We start from the raw sequence: 22,107 nt of genomic DNA on the forward strand, positions 1-22,107 counted from the left end.
TGCCGGACGATGTCACTGAGGACGCTCGGGAGCGCGCATCGTCAGCAACATAGTACATACAAACTAGACGATATTGTGAACAATGTGTCGGAATAGGGCACATCATCCACGATATCGTCTAGTGTTTACCCGGCTTAAGATACTAGGGGGTAAATTTACTAAAGTGGGAATTTTGTTTAGAACTGGTGATGTTGCTTATAGCAACCAGATTCTACTTAACATTTATCTAGCTGCTTCTAGAAGATAATAGATAGAATATGATTGGTTGCAGTTCTAAAAAAAAACTAAAAAAAACAACCTCTCACCTTAGTAAATTTACCCCTAGGTAGACATATTTTTCCATTCATTACAGTCTGCAGAGCATATAGTAGAATATGCCGTACAGACTACTCCTTAAAAACACTAGAAAGCACAGTTTTTCTTTTTTAAAAGCATTTAACAAAGTACGGATAGTGTAATGGTTAGCATTACTGCCTCACAGCACTGAGGTCATGGGCTTGATTCCCACCATGGCCCTAACTGTGTGGAGTTTGTATATTCTCCCCATACTTGCGTGGGTTTCCTCCAGGTACTCCGGTTTCCTCCCACAATCCAAAAATATACCTGTAGGTTAATTGGCTCCCAACAAAATTAACCCTAGCGTGAATGTGTGTACATGTGATGGGGAATATAGATTGTAAGCTCCACTGGGGCAGGGATTGATGTGAATGAGCAAATATTCTCTGTAAAGCGCTGCGGAATATGTGCGCGCTATATAAATAACTGGTAATAAATAATAAATAACAAAGTTGTCTTAAAGGGCCAGTCCCTGAAAGGCATAATTTAAAAATTCATACATAACCTCTTGAAGCACACCTGCTTGATCACTACTTTGTATGGTTAACTTCAATATGAAAGTAATCTTTTACAGATTTATGGCAGCTCCTCTTCGCCCATACCAATACCCTGTTACTGTGCTCAACGCTGCAAGTAATAGGTGCCTAACTGGCGTTGTCTATAGCATTCAGAGACTGAGTGAAAATGAAAATCCCAACATACTGTACAACACAGTAAGTTTTGAAAATAACCCATAAGGATTTCAGCTGAGCAAGGTGCAATCACAAAAGAGAATTGAAACACTTCTCAATGTTAAAGTACATTCAAAATATCACCTACATTGTTAAAAAACAACAAAAAGTCACTAAAAACTACATATCAAATACAAATCTACTCACGTGGATACAGATTTCATAATCCAGGTACGAATGCCAATCATCTTTTTGTATTTTAGGGTCTCGCACCCAAACACTGATCGTTTCCTGTAACAGCATAATGTAAAGTTAGACAGCTGCACCAAGTGTGCCTCTCAGAAGGAGCGCCTCTACACTGCAGCTGAAGCAGGAAGTCTGCTTTTATAGGACCAGAAAGCAGAACAGTGGAAAAAAAAAAAAAAAAAACCCTCAGCACTCAATGTCACCAGACAAGACATAACTTGGAAATTCTGCCTTCTCTAAGTGGACAAAGATTGTACAAAAAGAAGGCATTCGTGTTTTCCAAGATTGCACAAGGAAAAAATTTGATCCTGAAAAAGTTTAAAAAAAAAAAAGGAAGTTGGGTAAAAAAAAAACAACTAAAATTACAATTTGGTAATCTAACCTTCAAGTAGCCTGTTGGGAGGTGTTTGCGTGTGTTTGTTTTAATCAGAAAGATCTCTACACCAAATACATGCACATGTTATCAATTCTGATAAGGTATCTACAGATACTAAGAACTAACAAAGACAGGAGAAAGAACTGTAGGGATAGCGGCAACGCTTTATAGGAAATAGGATGAATTTGATTTTCAACTGCAGTCTTTATTTTTAACAATTTGGAGCAGCAGGAAACGTCTGTCCAAAATTTGCAATCTTATCCAGTCCGGTCACACAGATGCAGGAAGGCCGCACGCAGTGCAGCTTCCGGCTCCTTGTTTGTCGCCACCAATGCCCGAAGTGCTGGTTAAGAAACATGGGGTGTCCGCGCGACCCCTTTCACGCGCATGCCAGGGCCGCTTTTCTGCCCTAGTCCGTATCTGTTACTCACTAATACATTTTAAAAGATTCACAGGTGGAGCTAATTATTTCACTTGCAATGAGGAGACCTGGAAAACGTGAACTCTTTGGGGTCCCGAGGACAGAGTTTGAGAATCTGTGGTCTATAACACAAAGTGTAAGTGATTAAATACCAAACTTTCAAGCCCATCATTGTTAGAGACCTGACCAGTGCTCGAAGTTGGCCGGTCTACAACGCTATGGCATACCGGCACTTCTTTGAGCACCGAGTCAAAAGACCCCCGCCGCATGAAGCTCCTGCTCCTATGACCGCAGCGCTACTATTTCAAATCTGCCGCGGACTTGCAGCCAATCAGGAGCGGCAGCTCCTGATTGACTGCCGGTCCGTGGCAGATTTGAAATAGTAGTGCCGCGGTCATAGGAGCAGAAGTGCCTCCTATGCCTCCACAGCCTCCTCCTCCTTACACCGCCACCACCTTCCTCAGCCGTGCCTCCTCCGCACCATGCCGAACACGGCCTCCTCATCCACCGCAGAGCACAGCATCCTCAGCACGGCTGCTGCTAAATAGGTACTCTTACCCTGCTGCCTTTCTCTCTCCCTAGTCCCTACTGTGTGCCCTTGCTGTCCCTCTCTCTGTCACTCCCCCTGTCCCTATATCCCTTCTGTCACTCTCCCTGAATTTCGGCTCATTCAGTGTGCTATAATGTGAAAGGGGCACCAGTACTAGATAGTATAAGGGGTCCTACTATTGTGGTGCGTAATGTGTATAAGGGGTATATGGTGTGGTAAACTACACTGAATGACACGCTCCTTTTGATTGGCCACGTCCCCTTTTCAGGGGTGCACGCGCATAATTGCAACCTTCCCTTTTCCATACCACCACTTCAAAAATTCCACTTCGACCACTGGGCCAGACATATATTAAAATGCAGCTGTCAGGGTCCCCCCTATTACTTTTTTCTCTCAACCAATGTGACAGGGGCATAAATATAAAACTTTGTGCAGTGTCAATACTTGTCCCTTAATAGTGTTATGAAGTAGGATGATGGAATCAAGTGTAGAGTTAAACAAGGAGGAGCATGGGGACCATGATATCTACTATGTGGGAGTTGTTACAATTAGTAAAAGTTGTATGTGCAGAGAAGTCTAGTCTATTGGTGTATACACGCACGAGACCAGTGATCGCCAACCCGCGAGCTACCGGTAACTCCCCGCAGTAATTTTGGTAGCTTGCAGAGCACACGGGATCGGACAATCACTGGCACGGCACTCCCTTCATATTTAAATATGGTGCTGGCCGTCAGCCAATTAGAGCTCGCGGACCGGCAGCACCTGATGGTCTCCGGAGGCGGGCATTTGAAATATGGCGCCGGTAAGCGAGCCAATCACCTTTACCGTACCTCGGATGTCACAGATGGGAGAGGCGCACCCTACACTATCCTCTCCTCCCCTTCCATCCCTCAGAAGAAGCCAGCAGCGGTGAGCATTGTGTGCGGCAGGGGGCACTGTATCTGGCACTGCAGGGGGGCACTGTATCCGGCACTGCAGGGGGGCACCATTTGTGTATCTGGCACTACGTGGGTGCAATACTTGTGGTTGTGAGGCCACACCCACTTTTGCAGGAACGCGCAAATTGGGGGTACCTCTTTCAGAGGTTTTATTTTCCAAAAGTAGCTCACACCCCAATTAAGGTTGGAGACCACTGCACTAGACGATATTGTGTACGAGATAGAGATCTATATATATATATATATATATATATATATATATATATATATATATATATATATATATATATATATATATATATATAGCAAACGTATAACCGGCACTCACACTTCAATAATCATCTTGCCGAGGTGCACATTGGTGAGCAGTACAATATCATCCAGAAATACGGCACTCTGCGGACTCATTCATCCAGGTAAATGATTCAAGAAGCCTTGCTTATCTGTAGCAACGTTTCGGCTTTTTTATTAGCCTTTTTCAAGCAGCATCATAGTCAAACAGTGATTATAATCTCTCTTAAGTACCCTTACCTTTCCCCGATGTCCCGGGCTCCAAACCACGTCTGTGCACGTCACTGCCGGTTTCCTGGTGCAGCCTCATTCTCCCTCCGTGTGTGAACCGCTGACCGTTGCCATTTTCCCAATTCTTAAGGGTTAAGAGAATTACCAGTGATGAAAGTCTTGTGGAAGGGAATCTAAATAATATGTCTAAAAAATTTAGATCACGAGGATACAAGGATGCCATCATAGGATCGGCCAGAAACAAGGTCTCGGTCAGATCACGAGACAGCACATTTCTTAAAGGCTCGGTGGATGGGTCTAATAAAACACTTAATTGGGCACACAGGTACACAGTAGCACATAATATAATTAGAGAGAGTAGTGCAAATCTTTGGCCCATAGTGCAAGATGATATTAAAGATCTTAAGCATACCAAAATTAGACACTGTTATCAAAGGGGCAAGAATATCCGTGATTGGGCTGTACATACTGACATCACGAAACAAATGCGCATTAAGGATGGTGTTACTGGACGCATGAATGGGTGTCACAAATGCACTGGTTGCACCACCTGTAGCCATATGATAGCGGGTAAACATTTCTTTCATCCCCACACGGGTCGCAGATATGAGATTAGACACTCTCTCACGTGTACGAGCTCGTACATTGTTTCTCTCATTAAGTGTCCCTGTGGCCTTTGCTATGTGGGTAAAACCATCCGCACTTGTAGAGAGCGGATGGCCCTACATAGATCGGCCATTAGAGCCTCCCTAAGTGGTAAGGGTTCTGACCAACCGATAGCGAGACATTTTAGGGAGGCAAGACATAATATGGCGAATTTTCGGCATATGGTGATAGAGCATATTCCTGATGATGGAAGACAAGGTGATAGGCAAAAAAGGCTCCTGCAATGCGAAGCCAGATGGATCTTTTTACTAGAGATGAGCGGGTTCGGTTTCTCTGAAACCGAACCCGCACGAACTTCATGTTTTTTTCACGGGTCCGAGCAGACTCGGATCCTCCCGCCTTGCTCGGTTAACCCGAGCGCGCCCGAACGTCATCATGACGCTGTCGGATTCTCGCGAGACTCGGATTCTATATAAGGAGCCGCGCGTCGCCGCCATTTTCACACGTGCATTGAGATTGATAGGGAGAGGACGTGGCTGGCGTCCTCTCCATTAGAAATTAGATTAGAAGAGAGAGAGAGATTGTGCAGAGTCAGACAGAGTTTACCACAGTGACCAGTGCAGTTGTTGTTAGTTAACTTTTATTTATTTTAATATAATATATCCGTTCTCTGCTATATCCGTTCTCTGCCTGAAAAAAAACGATACACAGCAGCAGCCAGTCACACAGTGTGACTCAGTCTGTGTGCACTCAGCTCAGCCCAGTGTGCTGCACATCAATGTATAAAAGGCAAAGCTTATAATAATTGTGGGGGAGACTGGGGAGCACTGCAGGTTGTTATAGCAGGAGCCCCCAGGAGTACATAATATTATATTAATTTAAAATTAAACAGTGCACACTTTTGCTGCAGGAGTGCCACTGCCAGTGTGACTAGTGGTGACCAGTGCCTGACCACCAGTATAGTAGTATATTGTTGTATGTATTGTATACTATCTCTTTATCAACCAGTCTATATTAGCAGCAGACACAGTACAGTGCGGTAGTTCACGGCTGTGGCTACCTCTGTGTCGGCAGTCGGCAGGCAGTCCGTCCATCCATAATTGTATTATTATTATAATATATACCACCTAACCGTGGTTTTTTTTTCATTCTTTATACCGTCATAGTGTCATACTAGTTGTTACGAGTATACTACTATCTCTTTATCAACCAGTGTACAGTGCGGTAGTTCACGGCTGTGGCTACCTCTGTGTCGGCAGTCGGCAGGCAGTCCGTCCATCCATAATTGTATTATTATTATAATATATACCACCTAACCGTGGTTTTTTTTTCATTCTTTATACCGTCGTCATAGTGTCATACTAGTTGTTACGAGTATACTACTATCTCTTTATCAACCAGTGTACAGTGCGGTAGTTCACGGCTGTGGCTACCTCTGTGTCGGCAGTCGGCAGGCAGTCCGTCCATCCATAATTGTATTATTATTATAATATATACCACCTAACCGTGGTTTTTTTTTCATTCTTTATACCGTCGTCATAGTGTCATACTAGTTGTTACGAGTATACTACTATCTCTTTATCAACCAGTGTACAGTGCGGTAGTTCACGGCTGTGGCTACCTCTGTGTCGGCAGTCGGCAGGCAGTCCGTCCATCCATAATTGTATTATTATTATAATATATACCACCTAACTGTGGTATTTTTTTCTTTCTTTATACCGTCGTCATAGTGTCATACTAGTTGTTACGAGTATACTACTATCTCTTTATCAACCAGTGTACAGTGCGGTAGTTCACGGCTGTGGCTACCTCTGTGTCGGCAGTCGGCAGGCAGTCCGTCCATCCATAATTGTATTATTATTATAATATATACCACCTAACCGTGGTTTTTTTTCCATTCTTTATACCGTCGTCATAGTGTCATACTAGTTGTTACGAGTATACTACTATCTCTTTATCAACCAGTGTACAGTGCGGTAGTTCACGGCTGTGGCTACCTCTGTGTCGGCAGTCGGCAGGCAGTCCGTCCATCCATAATTGTATTATTATTATAATATATACCACCTAACCGTGGTTTTTTTTTCATTCTTTATACCGTCGTCATAGTGTCATACTAGTTGTTACGAGTATACTACTATCTCTTTATCAACCAGTGTACAGTGCGGTAGTTCACGGCTGTGGCTACCTCTGTGTCGGCAGTCGGCAGGCAGTCCGTCCATCCATAATTGTATTATTATAATATATACCACCTAACTGGTATTTTTTTTTCTTTCTTTATACCGTCGTCATAGTGTCATACTAGTTGTTACGAGTATACTACTATCTCTTTATCAACCAGTGTACAGTGCGGTAGTTCACGGCTGTGGCTACCTCTGTGTCGGCAGTCGGCAGGCAGTCCGTCCATCCATAATTGTATTATTATTATAATATATACCACCTAACCGTGGTTTTTTTATACCACCTAACCGTGGCAGTCCGTCCATAATTGTATACTAGTATCCAATCCATCCATCTCCATTGTTTACCTGAGGTGCCTTTTAGTTCTGCCTATAAAATATGGAGAACAAAAAAGTTGAGGTTCCAAAATTAGGGAAAGATCAAGATCCACTTCCACCTCGTGCTGAAGCTGCTGCCACTAGTCATGGCCGAGACGATGAAATGCCAGCAACGTCGTCTGCCAAGGCCGATGCCCAATGTCATAGTACAGAGCATGTCAAATCCAAAACACCAAATATCAGAAAAAAAAGGACTCCAAAACCTAAAATAAAATTGTCGGAGGAGAAGCGTAAACTTGCCAATATGCCATTTACCACACGGAGTGGCAAGGAACGGCTGAGGCCCTGGCCTATGTTCATGGCTAGTGGTTCAGCTTCACATGAGGATGGAAGCACTCAGCCTCTCGCTAGAAAACTGAAAAGACTCAAGCTGGCAAAAGCACCGCAAAGAACTGTGCGTTCTTTGAAATCCCAAATCCACAAGGAGAGTCCAATTGTGTCGTTTGCGATGCCTGACCTTCCCAACACTGGACGTGAAGAGCATGCGCCTTCCACTATTTGCATGCCCCCTGCAAGTGCTGGAAGGAGCACCCGCAGTCCAGTTCCTGATAGTCAGATTGAAGATGTCAGTGTTGAAGTACACCAGGATGAGGAGGATATGGGTGTTGCTGGCGCTGGGGAGGAAATTGACCAGGAGGATTCTGATGGTGAGGTGGTTTGTTTAAGTCAGGCACCCGGGGAGACACCTGTTGTCCGTGGGAGGAATATGGCCGTTGACATGCCAGGTGAAAATACCAAAAAAATCAGCTCTTCGGTGTGGAGGTATTTCACCAGAAATGCGGACAACAGGTGTCAAGCCGTGTGTTCCCTTTGTCAAGCTGTAATAAGTAGGGGTAAGGACGTTAACCACCTCGGAACATCCTCCCTTATACGTCACCTGCAGCGCATTCATAATAAGTCAGTGACAAGTTCAAAAACTTTGGGTGACAGCGGAAGCAGTCCACTGACCAGTAAATCCCTTCCTCTTGTAACCAAGCTCACGCAAACCACCCCACCAACTCCCTCAGTGTCAATTTCCTCCTTCCCCAGGAATGCCAATAGTCCTGCAGGCCATGTCACTGGCAAGTCTGACGAGTCCTCTCCTGCCTGGGATTCCTCCGATGCATCCTTGCGTGTAACGCCTACTGCTGCTGGCGCTGCTGTTGTTGCTGCTGGGAGTCGATGGTCATCCCAGAGGGGAAGTCGTAAGCCCACTTGTACTACTTCCAGTAAGCAATTGACTGTTCAACAGTCCTTTGCGAGGAAGATGAAATATCACAGCAGTCATCCTACTGCAAAGCGGATAACTGAGTCCTTGACAACTATGTTGGTGTTAGACGTGCGTCCGGTATCCGCCGTTAGTTCACAGGGAACTAGACAATTTATTGAGGCAGTGTGCCCCCGTTACCAAATACCATCTAGGTTCCACTTCTCTAGGCAGGCGATACCGAGAATGTACGCGGACGTCAGAAAAAGACTCACCAGTGTCCTAAAAAATGCAGTTGTACCCAATGTCCACTTAACCACGGACATGTGGACAAGTGGAGCAGGGCAGGGTCAGGACTATATGACTGTGACAGCCCACTGGGTAGATGTATGGACTCCCGCCGCAAGAACAGCAGCGGCGGCACCAGTAGCAGCATCTCGCAAACGCCAACTCTTTCCTAGGCAGGCTACGCTTTGTATCACCGCTTTCCAGAATACGCACACAGCTGAAAACCTCTTACGGCAACTGAGGAAGATCATCGCGGAATGGCTTACCCCAATTGGACTCTCCTGTGGATTTGTGGCATCGGACAACGCCAGCAATATTGTGTGTGCATTAAATATGGGCAAATTCCAGCACGTCCCATGTTTTGCACATACCTTGAATTTGGTGGTGCAGAATTTTTTAAAAAACGACAGGGGCGTGCAAGAGATGCTGTCGGTGGCCAGAAAAATTGCGGGACACTTTCGGCGTACAGGCACCACGTACAGAAGACTGGAGCACCACCAAAAACTACTGAACCTGCCCTGCCATCATCTGAAGCAAGAAGTGGTAACGAGGTGGAATTCAACCCTCTATATGCTTCAGAGGTTGGAGGAGCAGCAAAAGGCCATTCAAGCCTATACAATTGAGCACGATATAGGAGATGGAATGCACCTGTCTCAAGTGCAGTGGAGAATGATTTCAACGTTGTGCAAGGTTCTGATGCCCTTTGAACTTGCCACACGTGAAGTCAGTTCAGACACTGCCAGCCTGAGTCAGGTCATTCCCCTCATCAGGCTTTTGCAGAAGAAGCTGGAGGCATTGAAGAAGGAGCTAACACGGAGCGATTCCGCTAGGCATGTGGGACTTGTGGATGCAGCCCTTAATTCGCTTAACAAGGATTCACGGGTGGTCAATCTGTTGAAATCAGAGCACTACATTTTGGCCACCGTGCTCGATCCTAGATTTAAAGCCTACCTTGGATCTCTCTTTCCGGCAGACACAGGTCTGCTGGGGTTGAAAGACCTGCTGGTGACAAAATTGTCAAGTCAAGCGGAACGCGACCTGTCAACATCTCCTCCTTCACATTCTCCCGCAACTGGGGGTGCGAGGAAAAGGCTCAGAATTCCGAGCCCACCCGCTGGCGGTGATGCAGGGCAGTCTGGAGCGACTGCTGATGCTGACATCTGGTCCGGACTGAAGGACCTGACAACGATTACGGACATGTCGTCTACTGTCACTGCATATGATTCTCTCAACATTGATAGAATGGTGGAGGATTATATGAGTGACCGCATCCAAGTAGGCACGTCACACAGTCCGTACTTATACTGGCAGGAAAAAGAGGCAATTTGGAGGCCCTTGCACAAACTGGCTTTATTCTACCTAAGTTGCCCTCCCACAAGTGTGTACTCCGAAAGAGTGTTTAGTGCCGCCGCTCACCTTGTCAGCAATCGGCGTACGAGGTTACATCCAGAAAATGTGGAGAAGATGATGTTCATTAAAATGAATTATAATCAATTCCTCCGCGGAGACATTGACCAGCAGCAATTGCCTCCACAAAGTACACAGGGAGCTGAGATGGTGGATTCCAGTGGGGACGAATTGATAATCTGTGAGGAGGGGGATGTACACGGTGATATATCGGAGGGTGAAGATGAGGTGGACATCTTGCCTCTGTAGAGCCAGTTTGTGCAAGGAGAGATTAATTGCTTCTTTTTTGGGGGGGGTCCAAACCAACCAGTCATATCAGTCACAGTCGTGTGGCAGACCCTGTCACTGAAATGATGGGTTGGTTAAAGTGTGCATGTCCTGTTTTGTTTATACAACATAAGGGTGGGTGGGAGGGCCCAAGGATAATTCCATCTTGCACCTCTTTTTTCTTTTCTTTTTCTTTGCATCATGTGCTGATTGGGGAGGGTTTTTTGGAAGGGACATCCTGCGTGACACTGCAGTGCCACTCCTAGATGGGCCCGGTGTTTGTGTCGGCCACTAGGGTCGCTAATCTTACTCACGCAGCTACCTCATTGCGCCTCTTTTTTTCTTTGCGTCATGTGCTGTTTGGGGAGGGTTTTTTGGAAGGGACATCCTGCGTGACACTGCAGTGCCACTCCTAGATGTGCCCGGTGTTTGTGTCGGCCACTAGGGTCGCTAATCTTACTCACACAGTCAGCTACCTCATTGCGCCTCTTTTTTTCTTTGCGTCATGTGCTGTTTGGGGAGGGTTTTTTGGAAGGGCCATCCTGCGTGACACTGCAGTGCCACTCCTAGATGGGCCCGGTGTTTGTGTCGGCCACTAGGGTCGCTAATCTTACTCACACAGCTACCTCATTGCGCCTCTTTTTTTCTTTGCGTCATGTGCTGTTTGGGGAGGGTTTTTTGGAAGGGACATCCTGCGTGACACTGCAGTGCCACTCCTAGATGGGCCCGGTGTTTGTGTCGGCCACTAGGGTCGCTTATCTTTCTCACACAGCTACCTCATTGCGCCTCTTTTTTTCTTTGCGTCATGTGCTGTTTGGGGAGGGTTTTTTGGAAGGGACATCCTGCGTGACACTGCAGTGCCACTCCTAGATGGGCCCGGTGTTTGTGTCGGCCACTAGGGTCGCTTATCTTTCTCACACAGTCAGCTACCTCATTGCGCCTCTTTTTTTCTTTGCGTCATGTGCTGTTTGGGGAGGGTTTTTTGGAAGGGACATCCTGCGTGACACTGCAGTGCCACTCCTAGATGGGCCCGGTGTTTGTGTCGGCCACTAGGGTCGCTTATCTTTCTCACACAGTCAGCTACCTCATTGCGCCTCTTTTTTTCTTTGCGTCATGTGCTGTTTGGGGAGGGTTTTTTGGAAGGGACATCCTGCGTGACACTGCAGTGCCACTCCTAGATGGGCCCGGTGTTTGTGTCGGCCACTAGGGTCGCTTATCTTTCTCACACAGTCAGCTACCTCATTGCGCCTCTTTTTTTCTTTGCGTCATGTGCTGTTTGGGGAGGGTTTTTTGGAAGGGACATCCTGCGTGACACTGCAGTGCCACTCCTAGATGGGCCCGGTGTTTGTGTCGGCCACTAGGGTCGCTAATCTTACTCACACAGCTACCTCATTGCGCCTCTTTTTTTCTTTGCGTCATGTGCTGTTTGGGGAGGGTTTTTTGGAAGGGACATCCTGCGTGACACTGCAGTGCCACTCCTAGATGGGCCCGGTGTTTGTGTCGGCCACTAGGGTCGCTTATCTTACTCACACAGCGACCTCGGTGCAAATTTTAGGACTAAAAATAATATTGTGAGGTGTGATGTGTTCAGAATAGGCTGAAAATGAGTGTAAATTATGTTTTTTGAGGTTAATACTTTGGGATCAAAATTACCCCCAAATTCTATGATTTAAGCTGTTTTTTAGGGTTTTTTTAAAAAAACACCCGAATCCAAAACACACCCGAATCCGACAAAAAAAATTCGGTGAGGTTTTGCCAAAACGCGGTCGAACCCAAAACACGGCCGCGGAACCGAACCCAAAACCAAAACACAAAACCCGAAAAATTTCCGGCGCTCATCTCTACTTTTTACTCGACACAGTTAAACCTAGAGGTTTAAATGACCAATTGAATTTGAACATATTTATATAAAGGATACCGCCGAGATTAATGAGATATGATCTGTCTAGCTACTATAGTACACCATTACCTCAGAAACCCCAAAAAATTCAGATCGATATGATGCAGAATGTGAGAATTTTGGGTATAACTATATATGAATTCATGTGTTTTTATTTACATGTTGTTAGTATGGTTTTAAATGTATTGTTATTCACTTTTTTCTATGGGTGTGTTTTCTCCTATACAGATGCCCGGATTCTATATGACCCGTATGGTGATAAATCGCTGCATTGGTGGACCTGTGGGACTTGTTCCGTCTGTGTGTGTGGGCGCCGTGTGGAGACCTGGACGGCGGAGATCGTGGGCCGTTGTTATTGGTTTCTATGGAAACGGTCAGCGGTTCACACACGGAGGGAGAATGAGGCTGCACCAGGAAACCGGCAGTGACGTGCACAGACGTGGTTTGGAGCCCGGGACATCGGGGAAAGGTAAGGGTACTTAAGAGAGATTATAATCACTGTTTGACTATGATGCTGCTTGAAAAAGGCTAATAAAAAAAGCCGAAACGTTGCTACAGATAAGCAAGGCTTCTTGAATCATTTACCTGGATGAATGAGTCCGCAGAGTGCCGTATTTCTGGATGATATAAGAACATGTGGAGGCTCTCAGAAAGAACAACTGCAGAGGCAACGCTGATGCGGTCAACGTTTCAGGGATTGCTCCCTTTTATCAAGACACAACCAGCACCCTGTAATACAACACATATATATATATATATATATATATATATATATATATATATATATATATATATATACACACACACACACACACACACACAACACCGGTACCTTACCAGACTTCAATCGCGTGGCTCCGTCCACCTCTCCCTGCCGCCGGACGATGACGTCATCAGCACAAGCGAGCGCTGAGATTCTCCGTCGGGCGGGTAGGGGGCGCGGCTCCGCACACACGTCGAGGCGTTGCTAGGTAACCGTAAACAACAGGAAGTGTAGACAGACTGAAATATCGCTCCTACAAATAACTGATACAAATACAGAACGTAACAAACAATTAAAAACACCTGAGAATGTAAATCCATTAAGTAATAGAGAGGGTGACAGAGGTCAGGCGCTCTTGAGAAAAGAGGCGTGGTGGATCCACACTCTCCAAACGGTCCATCCGTTGGGCCTCAACGAGGCCTTAAGCTTCAATTGTTTTTTGTAACTCATTATTTACTTCTTATTCTATTCATGGTTTATCAGGGCATTTGTAAGCATACCGGAGCCACAATTGTGACTGATAACCTGGTTTTGAAGCTACATTATTTTTGTAGTAGTATATATCATCACAGATATGAGGGAGTATGCTATTCTGTTATCAGGATGTATTTGCTAATTATAACACAATTGTGATTCATAGCTTGTCATTTATACACTAGCATATTGATAATATTGCTTGCCCTTTTAATAATGTATTCTGCTGTATAAGATAGCGCTGCCCGGTATGGATTTACATTCTCAGGTGTTTTTAATTGTTTGTCACATTCTGTATTTGTATCAGTTATTTGTAGGAGCGATATTTCAGTCTGTCTACACTTCCTGTTGTTTACGGTTACCTAGCAACGCTTCGACGTGTGTGCGGAGCCGCGCCCCCTACCCGCCCGACGGAGATTCTCAGCGCTCGCTTGTGCTGATGACGTCATCGTCCGGCAGCAGGGAAAGGTGGACGGAGCCACGCGATTGGAGTCTGGTAAGGTACCGGTGTTGTATACATATGTGTTGTATTACAGGGTGCTGGTTGTGTCTTGATAAAAGGGAGCAATCCCTGAAACGTTGACCGCATCAGCGTTGCCTCTGCAGTCGTTCTTTCTGAGTGCCACCACACGTTTTTATATATGCTCATATTGAGAGGTTAGGCACCGGACCTGTTGGTACAGCTGCAAGCGTGAGTGCCAGACATTTGTGTGTGTGTGTGTGTATGTGTATATATATATATATATATATATATATATATATATATATAGAAGGTAACAAAGCAGGCGGCACTCCAAGGCTGTGGTAGATTAAAGTGTATTTACACACAAAACATAGTCCAACGTTTCGGGGTCCAAGCGCCCCTTTGTCAAGGTGGGCGCTTGGACCCCGAAACGTTGGACTATGTTTTGTGTGTAAATACACTTTAATCTACCACAGCCTTGGAGTGCCGCCTGCTTTGTTACCTTCTATCCAATTCCCACCTGGGAGGGCACCCAAGCATGTAATCCGGGAAGAGGAGTGCCGGTCCTTTCTTTGCTTCTATATATATATATATATATATATATATATATATATATATATATATATATATATATATATATATATATATATATATAAATAAATAATATATATATATATATATATATATATATAAAAAAAACATACATATACACACACACACACACACGTTCTGGTAAGAACTTGCCGTTGATGACTATTTCTCCTAAGTCCACAGGTTCCACAGGATAACAATGGGATATGATAGAGCGACAGCGGATTGGCACCAAACGATCAAAAGCTTTCAGGCCTCCCAGGATGCAACTGACCCGTCCATATATCCCCGCCCACTGGCTCAGGCAAATCAGTTGTATTCCAAAGCACTAGGTCGAAGCATCATGTAGAGCCCTAATCAGGCGAGAAGAACACACATGCAAGAAGGAAGAGGTTAGTGAGTAGAAAGATCCTCAAATCAGGTGCGTCAGGTTGGGATCCCTGTGGAACCTGTGGACTTAGGAGAAAAACCGTTATCAACGGTAAGCTCTTACCATAACGTATATTTCTCCGGCAGGGTCCACAGGTTATCCACAGGATAACAATGGGATTTCCCAAAGCAATTTAGTGGTGGGGACGCTCCTGATTGGACAGGAGAACCTTACACCCAAATTCAGCGTCATGAGAGGCAAAAAGTATCCAAGGCATAATGTCCAATGAATGTGTTGATGGAAGAGCATGTGGCTGCCTTACATATCTGTTCTGCTGAAGCACCATGTTGTGCTGCCCATGAAGGACCTACCTTACGAGTAGAGTGAGCAGAGACATTAGCCAGAACAGGGAGATCAGCTTGAGAATATGCTTCTGAAATAGTCATTCGAAGCCATCTTGCCAGCATCTGTTTAGTAGACGGCCATCCTCTTGTGAAATCCGTAGAGAATGAAGAGAGAGAATCTGTCTTTCTGATGGCACTGGTACGATCCACGTAGATCCTTAATGCACGGACCACATCCAGCGACACATCTCCCGCAGAAAGTCCCGATACCTGAAAAGCCGGGACAACAATTTCTTCATTAAGGTGGAATTTAGACACCACCTTAGGAAGATACCCAGACCTAGTTCTAAGAACTGCTTTATCTGGATAAGAAAAAAAAAAAAAAATCAGAAAAGGAGAACGACATGACAGCACTCCTAAATCTGACACTCTTCTAGCTGATGCCATAGTCAGTTGAAAGAGAACTTTACCTGTCAACCATTTAAGATCCACTTTAACGGAGCAACTTGAAGAGCTTTCAGGACTAGACTTAAATCCCAAGATGCTTTAGGAGGAACAAAAGGAGGTTGAATGTGCAGCATTCCCTGGGAAAAAAAGTACGCACATCCTATAAATTGGCAATTTTCTTTTCTAACCATACAGTCAATGCTGACTCTTGAACTCTCAAGGAAGCCACCTTCAAACCGTTATCCATTCCTGCCTGAAGGAAAGCCAAGACTCTGGAAACTGAAAGATTTTGGGTCCATACTTCTTTCACTGCACCAATGAATATAGGCCTGCCATATTCTGTGATAAATACGAGCTGAGGAGGGTTTCCTTGCTCTGAGCATTGTTTGAATTACCTGTTGCGAGTATCCTCTTGACTTCAGGATAGGGGTTTCAAGAGCCACGCCGTCAAAGACAGTCGATCCAGATGTCTGTGATAACAAGGACCCTGCATTAGTAGATCTGGATGTTGAAGGAGCAGAAATGGAGCATCCATCAACATTCTCTGCAGATCTGTGTACCAATGCCTTCTGGACCAAGCCGGAGCTATTAGAATCACGGCACCCTTTGCTTGCTTTATTTTCCTCACCACCCTGGGTAACAGGATGATCGGAGGAAACAGATACGCCAGATGAAACTCACCATTTCACCGACAAGGCGTCCACAAAGATCGCTTTGGGATCCTTTGTTCTTGACCCGTATGCGGGCACTTTGTTGTTTAGATGGGACGCCATGAGATCCATTTCTGGCAATCCCCACTTGTCTACTAGAGTCTGAAAGACCTCCGGGTGTAGAGCACATTCGCTTGCCTGAATGGCGTGTCGACTGAGAAAGTCCGCTTCCCAATTTAGGACTCCCGGAACGAATACTGCGGACAAGGCTGGGAGATGGAGTTCTGCCCACTTTAGAATGTGACTAACCTCCTTCATTGCTGTTTGGCTGCAGGTTCCTCGCTGATGGTTGAGGTACGCTACTGCAGTTGCATTGTCCGAGCGGATCTGGACTGGTTTTCCTTAAAGAGTGTCCTTTGCCTGAATCAGTGCCATGTATCTGGCCCGAAGTTCTAACAGGTTTATTGGCAAGCAATTTTCTTCTGTGGTCCATTGTCCCTGGAACTATAATTTTCTGGACACTGCTCCCCAGCCCTGAAGACTGTCATCTGTTGTCAGGATCTCCCAATCTGATATCCAAAAGGGTCTCCCCTTGTCTACATGGGATGTCTGCAGCCACCAGGCTAATGACCTTTTTACCTTTACTGGAAGTACCATCATCTGTTTCTTTATTGTCTGATGTACTCCATTCCATCTGGCCAGAATCAGACGCTGCATGTCGAATGTTGACACCATCAAACTCATCACTCGCATTGCTGCGTGAATCGATACTGTTTGACTGTGTAACAACTCCCGAGTCCTTGACTGTACCTTGGATATCTTGTTCAGAGGTAAAAATACTTTCTGCAGATTTGAATCCAGTACAGCCCCCAAGCGAGTCATACGTTATAACGGAACCAGAGACGACTTTGCCCAATATATGAGCCACCCATGCCTCTGCAGACATGTTATTGTCTGTTGGAGATGGCACAGGAGCATTTCCTGTGATTGTGCCAGGATTAAAAGGTCGTCGAGGTATGAAAAAATTCTTAGCCCCTGCTTGCGGAGATAAGCTGCCATAACCACCATGATCTTGGTAAATACTCTGGGGGCTGTGGGTAGCACCTCACATTACTGGCAGCTATAGGTGTGCAGTCTAAGGCCCCTCCCTATCTAACCCAATGGGTAAGGCCTGGAACTGAAAATGCTGCTGGAGGATAGCGAACCTGAGATAACACTGATGGGACAGTGCTATAGGAACATGTAGGTATGCATCCTGAATATCCAGGGATACCATATAATTCCCTGGTTCCATGGCCAAAATGATGGAACGTAACGTCTCCATGTGGAACCTCGGTACCCAAATGTATTTGTTTAGCATTTTGAGATTGAGAATGGGTCGAAAGGACACATTCGGCTTCTGAACCAAAAACAGGTTGGAGTAAAAACCCTGTCCCCGTTGTGCAGGAGGAACTGGAATGACTACTCCTGACTGAAGCAATTTCTGAACTGCTTCTTGCAAGGCCCTTGCCTTCGCCTCCACCCGAGATGGGCTGGTGCAGAAGAAACTTCGAGGAGGATGCTTCTTGAAGGGAAAAACAACCTAGAGATACCGCTTATTGCACCCAGGCATCTGTTGTAGACTGCTGCCAGATCTGTGCAAACTGAAGAAGCCAGCCCCCCTACCCTGGGGTCCCCCAGGAGGAGGCCCGCACCATCAGGCTGATGGCTTATCTTCTGGTTTGGAAGCTGGCCTTCTGGAAGCCCAATGCTTCTTTGACTTACCCAACTTATTGTATTGGGGCTGCTTACGATCACCTTTTCCATTCGCTTTTCCTAGCAACCGAAAAACTGGACCCCTAGGTTTGGGGTTATATATGGAAGGAAACTTGACATTCTTGGAGTCTGCTTCTGACTCCAGAATATCTGTCAATTCTTTACTAAAAAGAATATTTCCAGCAAAAGGCAAAGATTCCAAAACCTTCTTAAGATTCTGAATCGGCTTTCCACGTACGTAACCAAAGTGCTCTGCGAGCAGCTATTGTTGAGGCTGATGCCCTAGAAGCAATAGTACCCATGGTATCCGGACTCCAGGTCGACAACAAAAAGTTCGACACACCTTAGGTCGACATGGAGAAAAGGTCGACATGAGTTTTTCACGATTTTTTTCTTTTTTTGAACCTTTTCATACTTAACGATCCACGTGGACTACGATTGGAACGGTAATCTGTGCCGAGCGAAGCGGTAGCGGAGCAAAGGCACCATGTCGCTCGCCATGCGAGGGGACGCGGTGCACTAATTGGGGTTCCCGGCCACTCTACGAAGAAAACGACACCTAAAAAACTCATGTCGACCTTTTGTCCATGTTGACCTAAGGTGTGTCAACCAATTGGCGTCGACCTAAGGAGTGTCGACCTTTTTGTTGTCGACCCAGAGTCCCAGACCCATATCTAATGCCGCCTCTTCCAAGAATACTGCAGCCTACTTAATATGAGCTATATAGGATTTTTGTTCTCTAGAAGCTGAGAAAACATCCTCTTCCAGTGCATCAGCCCAGGCAGCCACTGCCTTTGCCATCCAAGCTGAAGCCATGGCTGGCCTTAAGACTGCCCCTGACAGAGAAAATATGGTTTTCAGAAAACCATCCACTCTCCTATCCGTGACATCATTTAATGATGTTGACGGTAAAGGCAATATAGATTTTCACACTAATCTAATCACATGCGTATCTACTTTAGGAGCCACCTCCCTTTTTAAACAGTCCCCTGCTGGAAAAGGATAATTGGAATCCCATTTCTTGGGAATTCTTTATTTTTTATTGGGTGTAGCCCAAGCCTCTTTCATGATTTCCGTCAGCTGGTCTGACCCTGGAAACTCAGTCTTAACTATTTTGGGACATTTAAATACAGGTGCCTTGGTTTTTAACAGGCTCTGCTGAATCCATAAGGACAGAATGGCCTTCATTGCTCTGATTAATTCAGCAATATCCACTGAGCTGAGACCTTCTTCCTCCTCTTCGTATGCCGAAGCAGAGTAAATTGAGTTTTCATCTTCCGATGAATCATCTTGTGTAGCCGGTGAAGGTTTACTTACCATCGGTTTAACAGCTTGTTTCATACGAGAAGCTGCTGGGGGAATAGATATACCGTAGGAAGGGAGCTGCATGTATAGGTTAATAGTGTACCCCATTCCTGGTAAAGAAGCTGTAGGAATGACCCTTTCAGCTATACTGGACAAAACATAGCCCAATGTGGATCTATCTTTACCTGACGTTGTACATGGATCTGCCTTGCATTTTGTCGAAAAACAAAACAATTTGCACATAAACCATCCTGAACCAGATCCTTAGAGGATAATACAGTTTTGCAAGACTAACATGATATGGAGTGTTGGTGTTACTGTAAGTGTACCTTCTCACTTTTGCCACTCTTAGACATGATAAATAATCAGCACTTTCAGTGTACTACACAATTTGACTGTAATCACTTTAACCTTCTAAAGTGATATCAATCTGACCCTACCCATGCACCAGCATTGAGGATCAGAAGAACAACTGACAAACATATATTAAAGTCAGCAATCACACTAGCAGTCAGTCACATGTTATGTATTAGTCATATGAGCACATTATCAACTTCAAACACATTTAAAAGTATGTAGGAGTACATATTACTGAATCCTGTTTAACACAGATCTAACGTATTCAGACGCAGTGCGAAGAAAACCACAGTAAATGAACAGACTCATGCAATAGGCACTTAACTAATCATACTGAAAAAATAGGATTTTGGTACCTACCGGTAAATCCTTTTCTCTTAGTCAGTAGAGGATACTGGGGACTCCAAAAGGACCATGGGGTATAAACGGATTCGCAGGAGCTTGGGCACACTATAAAGACAAACTGGGTGTGAACTGGCTCCTCCCTCTATGCCCCTCCTCCAGACCTCAGTTAGAAACAGTGCCCAGGAGAGATGGACATTTCGAGGAAAGAATTTATAAACACGGTGAGTGTCATACCAGCTCACACCACGAACATACCACAGAACATGGCATTCAATAGAAAACCAGCCTACGGCATGAAAAAGACACAGCCACATGCTGAGAGAATATCTAACACAACCTGTGTGTCAACACAACCAATAAGACACCTCATGCCATGGCCTGAACATCGTCAGCAACGGTCTGACAGAGAAGAACCACTAGAGTGTAACCAAAACAATAACTGCAGACACAGTACGCACTGGGACGGGCGCCCAGCATCCTCTACGGACTAAGAGAAAAGGATTTACTGGTAGGTACCAAAATCCTATTTTCTCATACGTCCTAGAGGATGCTGGGGACTCCAAAAGGACCATGGGGTCAATACCAAAGCTCCAGAACGGGCGGGAGAGTGCGGATGACTCTGCAGCACCGATTGAGCAAACAAAAGGTCCCCCTCAACCAGGGTTTCAAACTTGTAGAGCATAGCAAAAGCGTGTGAACCCGACCAAGTATCCCCTCGGCAAAGTTGAACCACCGATACTCCTCGGGCATCCGCCCAGGAAGAGCCCATCTTCCCAGTAAAATGGGCCTCCACCGACTTCGGTGACGGCAATCCAGCCGTAGAACGAACCTGCCAAATAGCATCACAGATCCAACGTGTAACCGACTGCATAACGCAGTCACCCAAACCATACTGGGAACATATCAGACAAACAGAGCACCTGTTTCTCCAATCTGAGCCAAATTGACGACCTAAATATTCAAATCCCTGGCTACATCGCGAGAATTTGAATCAGCTAATGCCTAAGTAACCACCGGCATCAAAATAGGCCCAATTCTGCGAAACCCAGAAACCACTCTCGGCAGAACTACTAACCGAGTTCTCAATTCCTCTCTATCCACATGAAAGATCAAACAAGCTTCTTGTGAGACAAAACCACCACTTCCGACACCCGCCTTGCGGATGTCAAAGCCAAGAGCATGACCACTTTCCAAGAGAGAAATTTTTGTAAAGAAATTATTAGGCCAGACTCCCAACTTTAAACTTGCATCCACACCGGTATGTAAAGTATGGATAAGAACGACCTAGCTGAAAGACTTCCATAGGAGCCTTCCTGGATACACACCAAAACACATAGTTACGCCCACTACAGTGGTAAAGCTTAGCCGTTACTTCTCTCTTAGCCTGAAGAATTGAGGAAATGACTTCCCTGGGAACACCCTTTCGGCTTAGGATATGGCATTCAACCGCCACTACGTCAGACGCAGCCGCGGTAAGCCTTGAAACACGCCCTGATCTTGTTGTAACAGATCCTCATGTAGAGAAAGAGGGCAGGAATCTTCAATGAGTAAATCATGAAAAACTGGATAGCAACCCTCCGTGGCGAGACCGGATCCAAGAGGATCGCCTGAAGCTTTGTTCATCCCACATTTATCACCTTCAAACAAAAAATGCAGAGAGGCCACCTAGACCGACTAAAAAACACCCACGGTGTCACAAGGTTGTCCACTGCTATAGCTTGAGCGTCCCATGACCTGGAACAATATCCCTGAGACCTCTCATTGAGGCGAGACGCCAACATATCCCATTGCGACAATCCTCAAAGACTTGTCCCGTCTGTGAAAACTTCTCGATGACGACTGAATTTCTCCCGGATGGAGATCGCGTCAGCAGAGGAAATCTATTTCTCAGACGTTCACCCCCGGAACGAAGACTGCTAATATAGCGTTTACCAGACTCTCCACCCAACAGCAAAACTGTGCATCTTCTGCCAT

General features: G+C 45.5%; 1 protein-coding gene across 4 annotated transcripts in view; it reads right to left on the reverse strand.

Moving 5' to 3' along the window:
* The window catches only part of SNX10 (sorting nexin 10), a 181,080-nt gene that overhangs the window by 16,366 nt on the left and 142,607 nt on the right, over window positions 1-22,107 (reverse strand). For all 4 annotated transcript variants that reach the window (XM_063921996.1, XM_063921997.1, XM_063921998.1 and 1 more), the window contains one exon: window positions 1,215-1,298. In XM_063921996.1, the coding sequence (XP_063778066.1) occupies window positions 1,215-1,298 (84 nt within the window). The remainder of the gene's footprint in view (window positions 1-1,214; window positions 1,299-22,107) is intronic.

The sequence above is a fragment of the Pseudophryne corroboree genome, chromosome 5 (genome assembly GCF_028390025.1).
Source record: "Pseudophryne corroboree isolate aPseCor3 chromosome 5, aPseCor3.hap2, whole genome shotgun sequence".
NCBI lineage: Eukaryota > Metazoa > Chordata > Amphibia > Anura > Myobatrachidae > Pseudophryne > Pseudophryne corroboree.